This window comes from Citrus sinensis, chromosome 7 (assembly GCF_022201045.2).
Source record: "Citrus sinensis cultivar Valencia sweet orange chromosome 7, DVS_A1.0, whole genome shotgun sequence".
In the NCBI taxonomy this organism is placed as follows: Eukaryota; Viridiplantae; Streptophyta; class Magnoliopsida; order Sapindales; family Rutaceae; genus Citrus; species Citrus sinensis.
The window spans coordinates 5,378,811-5,391,902 of NC_068562.1; the positions used below are offsets into that span (position 1 = coordinate 5,378,811).

At 37.5% G+C, this 13,092-nt stretch overlaps 3 protein-coding genes across 3 annotated transcripts; 2 read left to right on the forward strand and 1 right to left on the reverse strand.

Annotated features, from left to right (window-relative positions):
• Positions 1 to 2,593: 2,593 nt before the first annotated feature.
• LOC102614766 (protein SKIP34) lies at positions 2,594 to 4,053 on the reverse strand. Its single transcript, XM_052431516.1, has 2 exons — positions 3,610 to 4,053; positions 2,594 to 3,344 (listed from the first exon to the last, which is right to left on the reverse strand). The coding sequence occupies exon 1, from the start codon at positions 3,912 to 3,914 to the stop codon at positions 3,624 to 3,626; it is 291 nt and encodes a 96-aa protein (XP_052287476.1). The 5' UTR covers positions 3,915 to 4,053; the 3' UTR covers positions 2,594 to 3,344; positions 3,610 to 3,623.
• Positions 4,054 to 4,673: 620 nt separating this feature from the next.
• Positions 4,674 to 9,498, forward strand: LOC102614480 (protein ecdysoneless homolog). Its single transcript, XM_006466258.4, has 5 exons — positions 4,674 to 5,897; positions 6,391 to 6,729; positions 7,836 to 7,969; positions 8,678 to 8,838; positions 9,075 to 9,498. The coding sequence occupies exons 1-5, from the start codon at positions 4,831 to 4,833 to the stop codon at positions 9,264 to 9,266; spliced, it is 1,893 nt and encodes a 630-aa protein (XP_006466321.2). The 5' UTR covers positions 4,674 to 4,830; the 3' UTR covers positions 9,267 to 9,498.
• A 748-nt stretch (positions 9,499 to 10,246) lies between these two features.
• Positions 10,247 to 13,052, forward strand: LOC102614194 (nicotinamidase 1). The gene is made up of 5 exons (XM_006466257.4): positions 10,247 to 10,667; positions 10,850 to 11,033; positions 11,128 to 11,261; positions 11,337 to 11,522; positions 12,584 to 13,052. The coding sequence occupies exons 1-5, from the start codon at positions 10,521 to 10,523 to the stop codon at positions 12,674 to 12,676; spliced, it is 744 nt and encodes a 247-aa protein (XP_006466320.2). The 5' UTR covers positions 10,247 to 10,520; the 3' UTR covers positions 12,677 to 13,052.
• The last annotated feature ends 40 nt before the right edge of the window (positions 13,053 to 13,092 follow it).

Consider the following 13,092-nt stretch of genomic DNA (forward strand, 5'->3'; position numbering starts at 1 on the left):
TGATGAAACAGAAAGCTCATCCGAAGACGACTATATGAATCTCCGCTCTCCATAAAGTAGTTTGTCTTGTTGTAATCATTATGTTTCACTTTATGCTTCTGTCTTGTATAATTATTAAAGTTTGCTTTTACTTTATGCTTTTGCTTTTGTCTAAGTCATGCTTTAATTATTAAAGCACCCTTTGTCGCCTTGTAATAATTAAAGTCGTGTTATGATGTATCTTTTACTTTTGCTTTTGTAAAAGATAGGGGCCCTGTCCTATCTTCTCGAGAATTCTCCTATATAGGAATTCTCCCTTTGATTGTAAGATATAGAGAAGCTTTCCAAGAAATAAACTCTCGTGTGTTTTCATAAACCATGAAATTCTAAACTCCCTTCTCTCTCTCTGCAAATGAAGATCTAAAGAAAGGAAAAAAGAAAAGAAATTGAATTTGTTCATTTTGAAAACTTAAAGAAGTATGCTCTGCATTTACCTTCCAGAAAAGATCTTGTGCACCAGAAAACTTATGATGATTTCTTAATTGGTTTGGTATCCTGTTTTAAGACTAAGGAAAGTCTGTTTTGGGTTATATGACCTTTAAAGGAAGCGTTTTAGTTTTGTTGCACCTACGTGTATATCGGCTGGAAACCAAAACTTGCGGGCTACTGGCCCTAAGGACAGACTTTGTGCTGTCGTCCTTGAAAATTTGATGTTTTCTAAATTTTCCTTTTCATGCTCAAAATGGTATAATTTAAGTCTTTTCTGTTTCACTCTTTAAGCTTCAGGCGCAGAGAGAGAACTTCTCATTCATAGCTTCCACTTCATCTTCCTCCCCTTCCACTCCTGTTACTCTTTCTTCTACTCTTTCTTTACTAAAATCTTACACTTCTCATACCGCCAATAAGATTGAAAATCTTGTTGAATATTCTTACATCCCTGAATCTGCCCAAATCAGTGAATCCTCCTACCCTCTTCTTAGCCCTTATCAGTTATACAAACGACCCAATTCCCTCACCCGCAATATCCGCACCCTCATCTCGACCAGACAACCTCAACCCAAAGAATATATCCAGTCTTCTCGTAAAGGGTTTGGACACAACATTACGTTGGGAGTCGGTGTGTGTTTTTAAAGGAGGAAAAGAAGAAGAGTAGTTTAAAGAAGTAGACGAAAACATCATACAAGCTAGTGGTGGTGTTGGAAGTGGAATCGGTGATGGAGTCTCAGATTTGCAATGTTTTGCAATCCATTTGAGTTCTTTTTTGTAAACAGGTAATGGAGGTGAAGGATCTTGTGGTGGTTTGGGATCAAAGTGATGGCATGAGACTGGAGGTTTTTTCTTTTTGGGTTTCTGTTTCCTTGTGGTTGCATAATCATCATCCTCTTCCCAATCATCCCAGCAGGGACAATTTGAGTCACACATGCCTGAGCCAGGGACATCCCATAGGAAATGTCCATTTTGCAAAGCAAAATGGTTCTGTATGGGAGGTTTGGCCTTGAGTAGGTTGATCAAGTTGGGCCATCAAGATTCTGGTGATATCAGCATAGGATTTTTCAGAGTCGCTAGACTGCGGAATCTGTGTTAGACTCAGTATGGCTATGTGAACTTCTCCTTCGTGGCTATCTATGGTATTAGTTATTTGTTTTCTCATAACAGTTTACCAATAAAATTTACCAAACATCGATAACTAATTTCAAAACTCACAATATTTTTCAAAATAAGATTTGCCAAATACTTAACTGATTCTCTTTAAGCTAATCATTTCTTTAGAACAGCTAACAACAATTATTTTAAAAGATGCAACATTCCCAAATTGGCTCTAAGTATCTTATTCCTACCTCTTGAGTAGATTCTAATTTATTCACACAATTTCTGTTTCCTCATCATCTATGCATAATGAATTGACATCACCAACACAGATTACAGAACAAAAGGGCACCTCATATTCAAATCAGAACATATAAATAATTGGAGCTTGAATTCTAATTTGGGTGGTAACTTAGAAAGGGATGAAAATAGATTTGTTCATGGAGTCAAATATGCAGTACTTCAAAGTATTTCGATATTGGAAAATTATCAATATACTTTTACTGTCAATAGAGGGTCAACTGGGCGGACAAAAAAGATAAATGAATTACAGTGTGAAACTCCGAATTTGATATTTTCACTTGGACTACATTTCATGCTTAACCAGCAAACAGTACCATAAAATGCCCAAGAAATCAAAAGTTGGAACAACTTTAGCTGTATCATTGCCAAAATGAATTATAACCTCAGGAAATTTCATAGAATTCATCTACAACCGAAAATTGTCTTCTAGATATCAGATATTTTGCAGTATGGATGCATAAATTATAGATAATAAGGGCAGGGGTCTGGGGAAAATTGAATGCAGATCAGTGAGATCACAAGATTCTGAGTTTTGAACGAATGCTTTTGAGCAGTGGCAGAATTTTACTGCTTCTACTCATAACACAAACATCATGATAGTTGGATTATTTTCAGATATTGCTCTCCTCCTCTATCAAATACCCGGCGAATTTGCCATTAACTCATAATTCATTTTCTGATGGCTAGCTTGCAGAGAAGTCAAGGAACTAATATAAACAAGATATAAGTTCAAAGCATGACACTCAAAACCTTATAGGCTGAGCATAGAGTTCCATAATTCAAAACTTTCATTTTCCGTCCTCCAATATAGCCAATCAGATATAAGCAAAAACCAGTACCTACCAGAGCTATCCGATAATGTTGACATTTTTACAATGAATCTAAAACCTTGAATCAGTAGCATTTCCATTGTCTAGAGGATACCGACTTCATTTTAAATCTCAACCACCTAACACAAAGCATGAAAGATTACTCCCAAGTGACCAGTCACTATAAAAAGTTGCTCATATACACATAGAGTTTACATGACTGATAAAGACACTTGGATAATCGATGATCCAAACGCTAGCGTTAATGATCAAATTCCTTACCAATGTGAATGCTTTTCACAGGTTTTCCAGAACACCCATCTCCCAAACTCATTGCGAATTATGAAATCAGCAAATATGATACTTAGCTTCTATACATTCTCTTATCCAATCACATCAACATATGAAACCTACACAGCAACTTCTCCCTTCAGTGACAACCCAAATGGTATCAACTGTGATGCCATGTTGTGCTGAAAGATAGAAAAAAGCTCTTAAACCTTTATTTAGAGCTCACTTCTTGCTACTTAAACAAAAAATAAACCAACTTGTTCATCAAATAAAACGCCCAGTAACTCATCCATTTTTCCTCTGACCCGAACTGAAACCATGATCACACTTTCACTAACACCAAAACACGGACTTTTACCTCAGCTGCATGCTTCACTGTATCCAACAATTAAACGTTAGCCTATGCAACAACAATTTCATCTAAAAAACTAAAGTTACTCAAATTTTCAACTCAACCAAAATTATATTAAAAAAAAAGAACGGAAGGATGATCAATCACATTAAACAAAATGAAAAATTTCGATCATTGGTCTGGTAGTAATTCCCTTCATATCTATGAAACATTTCAAACAGCACAAAAACAACAGTCACAACCAGCAAAAGAGAAAATCATATTAACAAGGGCATAAGCTAAAATCACCGGGAAAGATGATTCTATTTTTGGGGAATCGAAGAGAAAAGATGAACCAAGTGCTCTTGCTGCTCGCGAAACCGCCGTTTAAGGTAGGTCTCGAGGATTTCCATTACCGAAACGAATCGTTTCATTTCCTCGAGTCGGCGGCTGAGCTCAGCTTCTCGAGCCCTGGCTCGCGCCAGCCGCGCCTCAGTCTCGGCAAGCCGGCCCCGCAAGTCCTCCACCACCAATACATTCTCGTTTTCCGTCCGACGAGCTCTGGACTGAGCAAACGAGTCAGGTGATACAGATCGCCGGTGACCGTAACACATGATTGATTGCGAACGGCTTAGATGAATCAATTTCGTTTGAGAGAGTTGGTGAATCCTTATTCTTTTGCACTTTTGGGATCGATGGTTGCTGTCGGCTGATTTATCTGGACCGTTTGATCCAAGAATTCACCTCTGTTCCAATATCGTACTCTTCTCATTAAAATTAAAAGTGATAATATAATATATTACACAAAATTCTGTGATTACTCACAAATTAATTATTTTCTGTCTTATTTTATTTTATTTGGGTCACCCTATGTTACGTTGAGTGTAACATACACACACTCACAGCAACAGTAACAAGTCTCGTTATTTTATCGTTGCTGTGAGCGTGTGTATGTTACACTCAACGTAACATAACAGTGGCCTTTATTTAATTGTAAATTTAAGGGAAATAACACATACACCTCACGTGCATGTGGGTGTTACTGGTTGCAAAGTAGCGCCAGCTAATACAACACCTGAAAAGAATATCAATTGAATGAAATTTAAGTTGGAACTTAAATTAATTAAAAAGTTAAGATTCAAATATTAAAGTTATAATATTATTTAATTTAAAATTATGGGGTGGAAGGTGTTAATCTCTTGAAAATGATAACTGTAATTACACTCGTTGAAGGTACCCAACCGGGCCAACACCCACTACAACACCGTAAATACCAAGTAACATTAGAAGTTTTAGAACAATAATAACTGGATCAGGCTGCATGGCGGGCCTGGCTCGGCCCAACGCGTATTTATTTAATATTATGATTCGTCACTACCGTTGCAACTTGGAAGAAGAAAAATATTCTGGAAGAGACGTTGTTTTTCGAAAGAGGTGGGAATTTCCCCGAACAAAACCCGTTCTTCTGCGTCTGGCGCTAAAACCCAAGAAGATCAAAACTGAAAAATAGTGGCATCACTCTCTCACAAAATGGCAGCAACACGGCCACGTCTTCCAGACGACACCGTATTCTACTCTATATACCCAGACTCCACTCTTTCCACTTCATCTCTCCAATCCATCCACCTCCAAATCCTCGACCATCTCTCTCCTCTAATTTCCGATTACATCTGGCAACACGAGCCCTTCAATCTCTCCCTCTCCACCACCGCCATCCCTCACCTCCACGGCCACCTCCGCTTCGGAGATAATCTCGAAGACGAGTGGTTCACCGTTTTCTTACTCTTCGAAATCTCCCGCGCCTTTCATGCTTTATCTATCCGCGTTTGGGACTCCGACGGCGAGTTTTTACTCATAGAAGCCGCCTTCCACCTCCCCCGCTGGCTCAACCCAGACAACTCCGAAAACCGTTTGTTTATTCGCCGCGGTGATCTCCATATTATTCCCAAAACCTCCCTACCCGACCCTACATTAGTTGATAGTTTAAATTTTTTAATTAACAATGAGAACGAATCGCGTGCTTCTGAAGCCATTCAAAACGCAGTCAAGAGAAAGATTTCTGACTATCCTCATCGAGCTAAAAGGAATATGCATAACGTTAGGGTTAGGGTTCCGGTGTCGGTGGCTCAGGTGCTGAAGCACGAGCCTTGTTTGATTTCGCTTGCCGTAGAGGGGTTTTATGATAGAGATATTGATACCATGAAGTACGCGGCGAAAATGGAGAGGTTTTTGAGCAAAGGAAAAGAAGAAGAGTTGGTTTTGGTCAATGTGAAGATGTCGCGTGCAATGTATGCACAGTTGATGCAGCAAACGTTTCAGGCGCCCAAGTGTTATCCAATGCCCAGTAGGAGTGGTGATGCTGCAGGGTATTTGGAGGCTGAGCTAGGTATGAAGATTGCATGTGGTTTTGAGATGGTTTATTGGCAGAGGAAGAAGGAGGGAGATGAAGGGAAGGGTAGTACGCGGAGTAAGTATTTCGAGAGTTTAGAGAAAAGTGGGTATTTTGAAGGGTTGATTCCAGGATCAAAGGAGTACAAGAGGTTGATGGAGAATGCTGAGGAGTATTATAGGAAGAGCAACTTGTTTGTCAGAACTAGGTATATGAATGAAATATTGCTTGTTTTTCTGATTTTCCAAAATGTATGTAGAACAATCAGTTATTTGTCATCTATTGTTATGCTTTTTCGTTCAAAGTAGTCCATAGAATTGTTTTCATGTTTGAGAGATCACGTTATTAAGTCAGCACTAGTAGAAAGGTTTTGAAGTTTGTAGAAGGTATTGTGATAATTGGTGAGTAGGATACCTGCCTGTTTTGTAGAGCTAAGCAAGGAAGTTTTGGAGTTTGAAGTCAAGTTAGATTTCACTGTTTTTTCCTCTCTCTCTTTTTTTTTTAATATTTTATTGTCGAAAATATTTCTGAGTACCCTTGATTTTTTCTAGTGAGGCATAACTATGTGATTCTTTCATTAGTTATAGCACTATTCTGTTTACAGCTTTCGTTAAGATTTTACTAGGAGCATCAACGATTTTTTTTTTTGGTTAGTTTGTAGTAATGTAGCATGTGTAATTTAGATTTCTCTTTTCTTGCAGTGAAATGTTGAGTGCTCCAGTGAGACGCATAGATGAAATTCTTGCTTTACCTCATTCAGCCAATGATTTTAGCAGTCAGGAAGTTCCTCCTTCAGATGATGATTCTTGGCTCTACAGTGGTGAGGATGAGTTGAACTCTACTCTTCAAGAGAGAGAAAAGGAGTTGGAACTTTATAATTCAAAGCTTAACAGTAAACAGAAATCTAAGGAGTCACAGGATAGTGGTCCTTCATCCAGTAAAGATATTGATGATTTTGATCCTCGTGACATAGCAAAAACCATGCAGGCTTTTGTCCGTAAAGTATCTAGCTACAAGGGAGCAGAGGTTCCAGAAAATAGGTTAGTATGCCTTTACATCTATCCACATCTTCAACAAGTTTACACACTTATATTCATACACGCACATGAACATTTAGGATGCCAGATTTAGCTTTGCCGTTGATATCCTCTCTCCCACACAAAGCAACCCTGTTCCCATAAATGTTGCATATATTTATTCTAAATAGCATTGTTGGTTTGTTCGTTTTTGGATCCTTTGATTTAAAATATTCTGTACATGATGAGGCACTATGGATGTTTGAAGTTTTTTTCCCCAAAAATATCCTGATAACTTGTAGTTGAAATTTACCTGGTGTAAAAATAGGATTAGTCTTAAGCTTATTTAGGATTTTGAATTTGATTTAATTGGTTACCACGTGCTTTAATTAGTTGGTGATTTTTGAAATTCAGAGTTTTGTTTAAAGGAATAAATATGGCTGTAATGCTTTCTTGCAAACATACGAAGATGTAACAATTACAATTGTGCCTTTTGAAGCGATGGTTTCTGAGGATGTCTCCCCTCTGATTCAGCCAATGGGGGAAGATTTAATTAACTTTTCCCTGCACGAATGTGTATTCTGCATCTCCTCTGTGAGATATGAATGCAGCAAATTCATGCCCATACTTGGTTTTATCCATCTATTTCCCCTCTTGTTATTTCTACCGTGCACCAACCCCCCCCCCCCCCCCCCTTCTTCCTCTTTTTTTTCCTTCTCTCTCTCTCTCTTCATAAACCATAGTTAATTTGCATCATTACCTTAGCTGGACTTCACACAGAACCTGAGTCTTACTGCTTTGTTTGAAGTCCTGACATCAGCCTCTGTGCTCAATGCACATAACTTGAGGTTAAGAAGGTGTGCAATTCCTTTTTGTAATTTCTTTTCTTTTTGATTGGGTGGGAAGTGGAGTTACCTTCTTTCTTTCTTTTTTCTCTGAGTCGGTCGAAATGGGAGGGCAGTAAACTCCTGTGAATGAGTTCTAACCGTTGCTTCATTACATAAATTGCATGGCTTATGATTATTTGTATGTGTTGTGGGACATTTTTCAAATGTATGTCTACTTATTTTATTGGGATCAACACTGAATGCAACATGTGATTTATCTTTTTTTTTTTTTTTTGGGTAAAGAAATTTGGAAGAAGTTGACCTTGATGTGGACCGTTTCATGAAGGACATGGAATCAGTAATGAAAGATCAAGGTTGCCAAGACATTGCTGATAATGATGATTCTGAAGAGGGGTCTTCTTCAGATATGGATTTTGGTAAGCCTCAATTCAGTTTATGAATGGTTATATTTGCAGTAGATTTTTATTTTTATTGGCAGTGAAGTTATTAAAATTCTAGTTATATTTCTTCATCTCTCTCCCTCTGTAGTCTGTATGGTTGTGAAAATTTTGACAATTTGGAAGCAGTTCAAACTTTGTTAAAATAGCCTAAACATGTGATCCTATCATAAAGAGGTTAAAAAATTGTGCAGTTAATTGCGCATCCACAAAATGCCTTTTGCTGAAAATTCTGATGATACAATTAATTACACATGACTCTGCTTTACAGTTCAGAATTGTGATAATGGTATGCATTTGGATGGTTGTATCCTGCGTGATGCAGGTTGCTTCTATTATTTGATTGTTTGACCTTGCTTTCTGTCTACACACATTTTGACAAAATGTGCTCCAATAGAAAGTTCAAACTGAAAAAAGTCTCAAGCTTCTGATTTGTGGCATATATGAGGGTTCAGCTGGACATGTTGTCTTACTGGTCTTACTGATACTTTTAAGGGCCGCTCAATCTTTTTAACATTACTAACAGAAAACTGCCTTCTTTCTATGCATCCATATTTGTTTCATACCTAAATGCACATCATTGACTGACTAAGCATGTGTGCTATTAGTGCCTGAAAAGTTTATGGTTCTTTTTAGATAGAGTAGTTATTTTTGGGGTTCTAATATTTTCATTAATGATATACTCAGATGAGTTCAAGGATGGTAGTGATGTTGCTGAGGAGGACAATAATGATGGAGAAGATACCTTCATGAGCTCATATTCTGATGCTTTGAACAGTGAGCTGAGGAACACTTCCCTGAAGAAAAGTTTCATACATGCAAATGAAGAACCTTTCAAGAAATCTGAGGTATTCTTGTCATGGATGTGGAGGGACTATTATAAATTTTATATGATTTACAAATACTTTTAGCTTTTCTTTTAATCTTGCTTTATAGGAGAGTAACTGTATGATTGAAGTAGCGTTGGAGTTTTATACTTACTTTTGATTTTTGAATTGAATGGTGTTAGACTTTAGCCAACCTTACTTTTATTACTTCCAAATCTTGTGTCATAGTAGCTGATGAATAAATTTTATTCGTGCAGGGAGCATCAAACGCCACAGATGGCATGGATGAGGACTTCACTCCTGTGGATGTGGATTTGAACCTTGTGAAGAACTTGCTTGATTCCTTTTCTTCTCAACAAGGTCTCCCTGGCCCTACTTCCAATTTGCTCGGCCTGATGGGTGTAAAACTCCCGAAAGATGATGACAAGGGTAAGGGCAAGAGCTTATGAATTGGTTATGTCTGATCAGCCTCTCCAATATCGAATCGCTTATATTGCTAGGTTCCTGAGTTTGTGAATTAACCCTCCTACACAATTCCTTTCCTCAGATAGTACTGTACACATCTAGTGTAGGTGTTTTACGTTTCCGTTTCTGTATTTCTTTCACCAATTTCTTATCTTGGCAGCGTAATGATCGCTTATTTAAGTTGTGAAAATAAGAGAAGTCTTGAGTTGATTTTAAGTGCTTATCCGCTGCTCTGGATATGTGAATTTAATATAATGTCAAACAGTAAACGTGGTAGCACAGGAATTCCATTGATCTATTGGCCTTTCAAAATGAGCTAATAGCTCCTGTTTGCTGTACTTTCAACAAATTTATTCATTTAGTTTAGTTGGGAATTATTATAAACACATATATTATATACTGAGTGGCTTTTGAAAAGAGAGAAGAAGAAGAAAAAAAAAAAAGAACAGAGTGGATTTTTGTGACAACGTTATTACTGAAACTGGACAGATCATGGATCTAATTATAAGATGAGATGCGTTTTGCTGGTATGGATGAGGCTTAGCACAGATAAGTGTGGAAGCTTTTTATTGAGAGCATGAAATATGTATCCTTACGAGCATATCTAACTGAGAGATTAACAAATGCAATCCTCTCTAGAATTCAAAAATTATGAATGCGAACTCGTCAAGTCTAACATTGGCAGTTGGAAAGTGTTACAGTGATGAATCGACAGGTCAGGTCCGGTCCGGTCCTTTGTTCTATCTAATATATATATAATTACAGCAAACATCAGTGCTGTAATTAAAATGGGTAAATCATAATGACAGATGGTGAGTTGAATCGAGATCGTGGGGTGTACAACACTCTGAAAGCTCAGATGCTCAGAAACTACCCAAGGGTCGTCCAAAGAAAAGAAAAGACGAAACAACACCAACGACCAAACCCAATTGCGCTCAGTTTTAAAATAAAAAAGTGGACGCCACTACTTTCCGCCTAACCAATTGAATCTCAGTTTTATGAATGAATAAATGTCCTTGTACATTGTCGCAGCAACTTTCGAGAGGCAAGTCTTTAACGGTATAGGGTCTTCTAATGTCATCGACGGCTCAGATTGATTCTAATAGACTTCGCACTTCTGTTTCTTTTGACCAATAATAGTATACCTACCTCCTCATTCAAGGCACGTATTTCGAGTGTTTTTTCCCAAATCGCTTCAGCGTTGTCTTCTTTTGTTTTGGTTTGTCCTTTACTGGAAGATGATGATGACCTCAAAGACAATTGATTTGCTGAGGAACGAACTTCCAGTGGAACAAGAATCTCTGTTCTTGTCTGGAGATGTTAAGACCGGTCTTGTTCTTGTTGACGTTGTTAATGGCTTTTGTACTGTTGGTTCTGGCAACTTGGTAACATTTTAATATTATCTTTTTATTTTATTTTATTTTATTTGCCACATCATCTCATCTGATGACGATAATCGCCGCCAGCAATCAAATTTTTTATCTGAAATGTTGCATGCTCAAATTTAACTTGCGTATGACGGTTGTATTGAGATTGTTCTATCTATGGATTCGTGCTTCTTCCACAGGCTCCATCACAGCCTGATGGACAAATCTCTGAAATGGTAGACGAATCAGTGAGACTTGCAAGAGTGTTCTGTGAGAAGAAATGGCCCGTTTTTGCTTTTCTTGATACCCATTATCCCGATGTCCCTGAGCCCCCATATCCTCCTCACTGTATTAGTGGAACTGATGAATCAAATCTAGTTCCAGGTACTTTTTATGTTAGTGTTAGCGGTAACTTGTATATTTGGCCATTGGCATGTATTACCCCTTTTCTAATCTTGCTTCCGTGTTGTTGTGGCAGAATTACAATGGTTGGAGAATGAAACTAATGTAACACTCAGGCGCAAGGATTGCATTGATGGGTTTCTTGGCTCTGTTGAGAAAGATGGCTCCAATGTGTTTGTTAACTGGGTGAAGAGCAATCAGATTAAAAATGTAAGTTTTTCTAATTTTTCATGATTTACTGGGGAAAATTTCATCTGATTTTGCTTACCTTGATGGTGTCTGAAGGTACTGGTGTTAGGGATATGCACGGACGCATGTGTGCTCGATTTTGTGTGTTCCACATTATCTGCAAGAAATCGCGGTTTTCTTGCCCCTCTGGAGGATGTGATTGTGTATTCACGTGGATGTGCAACTTATGATTTTCCAGTTCATGTTGCCAAAAATATCAAAGATGCTCTGCCTCATCCACAGGTGCTTTAAATCATTAGATCGTTGTATTTGACGTTATTATGTCTGTTCATTTTATTAGGAATATTGCTAAATTTTATAAGCACACTTATATCTCGTAGAAATCATTTATTGCTCTCCTTGAAGAAGTTGGTACTTGGTAAACATGAGCATGCAAATTTTGTGTTATACAACTTGAATTGAATCAGAAGATTCCTTCGGATGAACTTGTATCCATCCATAAATAGATAATAGTCACAGGAGACTCTGGGGAGAGAAAGAGAGAGAGAGAAGAATGTCTATGTGGTAGTTGATACATAGTTTGATGTAATTCCCTCTCTAACCAACTTCCTGAACTTTTTATATGTAGCCAATGCAATATAATGCAATTGTTGAAGTAATACCTAAAATCTTTATCATGCTTCATCAGTTGAATTCTAAGGAATTGGTTAAGTCAGTTTAAATGATTGAAGACAATAATTTACAGTATGACAACCTAGTTGTTCCAATACATTATGTAAAATGACCACAGGTGCCAGAAAACAGTACCTGGTGAGAAATTGAGGAGGGTGATCACTTTCTGATTTCTCTGATTTTAGATCAAAGTTCATCCACGAGGTTCCTTTTGACTCTCTCATTTGGTTTAGTGATGAGCTTTAGGCACGTGCAGGAAAAGGTTTATGGTATATTTTGCTTCTTGATCATTGGTTTCAGCCAATGATACCTGAATAAATATTTAATTATAACTAGAATTAATATCAATGATTTCAGATAAGTAGGATTGAGACAAGGTCCTCTAGGATATCAAACATCTTTTAAAATGCTAGGTGAGATACCGAGCTTACAGCCTTATATGCGCTCATCCTCTCTTTCTTCAGATGTGTTCAAATCTCCTTTACTAGTCGTTTATCAACAGTAATAGGATTGAAGATGCATAATGCTGGAGTCATAATTGTCAATGTTTTAGATCAGAGGATTCATGTTGAGGTTCATCATCATGTGCACAAACTTTTAATGACTTACTTTTCTAATTACTGAATATTAAGTTTTGTTATTGAATATGTATTTTTTTATTGACATGGCAGGATTTGATGCATCATATAGGACTCTTCATTGCCAAAGGAAGGGGAGCTAAGGTAGTATCAGGGGTGTCATTTGGTGCGTTGAAAGAGCCATGATTTTCCCCATCTATAGACACGTTTGGGGCAGCTGCACTGCCACCGCGCAGCTGCTCCCCATGCCATATTCTAGGGGAATAATAATATGTAGATATTTGTAATAAAGATATGTATGTATCACGAGTGCGCAAGAGAGATTCCATAAGGATAAGTATGTACTGTGTGATGAGTCATAAAGGAATCTCCTTTATGAGAAAAATGTAATAATATAAATAGTAAAAGGAGATTCCCTTGGTGCCTATAAAAATGACTCCTTGAGAGTGTAGTGGATCATCGAGTCTTGGAGTCGTTGTATGATATAGTCTTAGGTGAAATCTTGTATTCTACTTTCTCTGTAATAAAACCATCCTTTAATATTACTTTTAATTTGGTATCAGAGCTATATTTCCTTAAAGGAAACCCCTGTGTATATAACA

What these genes read in the sequence shown, in the direction of transcription:
- LOC102614480 (XM_006466258.4), top strand. Translation starts at nt 4,831, where the DNA reads ATGGCAGCAACACGGCCACGTCTTCCAGACGACACCGTATTCTACTCT. An exon ending in AACTTGTTTGTCAGAACTAG is followed by an intron (nt 5,898 to 6,390) that starts GTATATGAATGA and finishes CTTTTCTTGCAG; the next exon opens with TGAAATGTTGAGTGCTCCAG. An exon ending in TTCTTCAGATATGGATTTTG is followed by an intron (nt 7,970 to 8,677) that starts GTAAGCCTCAAT and finishes TGATATACTCAG; the next exon opens with ATGAGTTCAAGGATGGTAGT.
- LOC102614194 (XM_006466257.4), top strand. Translation starts at nt 10,521, where the DNA reads ATGATGATGACCTCAAAGACAATTGATTTGCTGAGGAACGAACTTCCA. An exon ending in CTGTTGGTTCTGGCAACTTG is followed by an intron (nt 10,668 to 10,849) that starts GTAACATTTTAA and finishes CTTCTTCCACAG; the next exon opens with GCTCCATCACAGCCTGATGG. An exon ending in ATGCTCTGCCTCATCCACAG is followed by an intron (nt 11,523 to 12,583) that starts GTGCTTTAAATC and finishes TTGACATGGCAG; the next exon opens with GATTTGATGCATCATATAGG.
- LOC102614766 (XM_052431516.1), bottom strand. Translation starts at nt 3,914, where the DNA reads ATGTGTTACGGTCACCGGCGATCTGTATCACCTGACTCGTTTGCTCAG.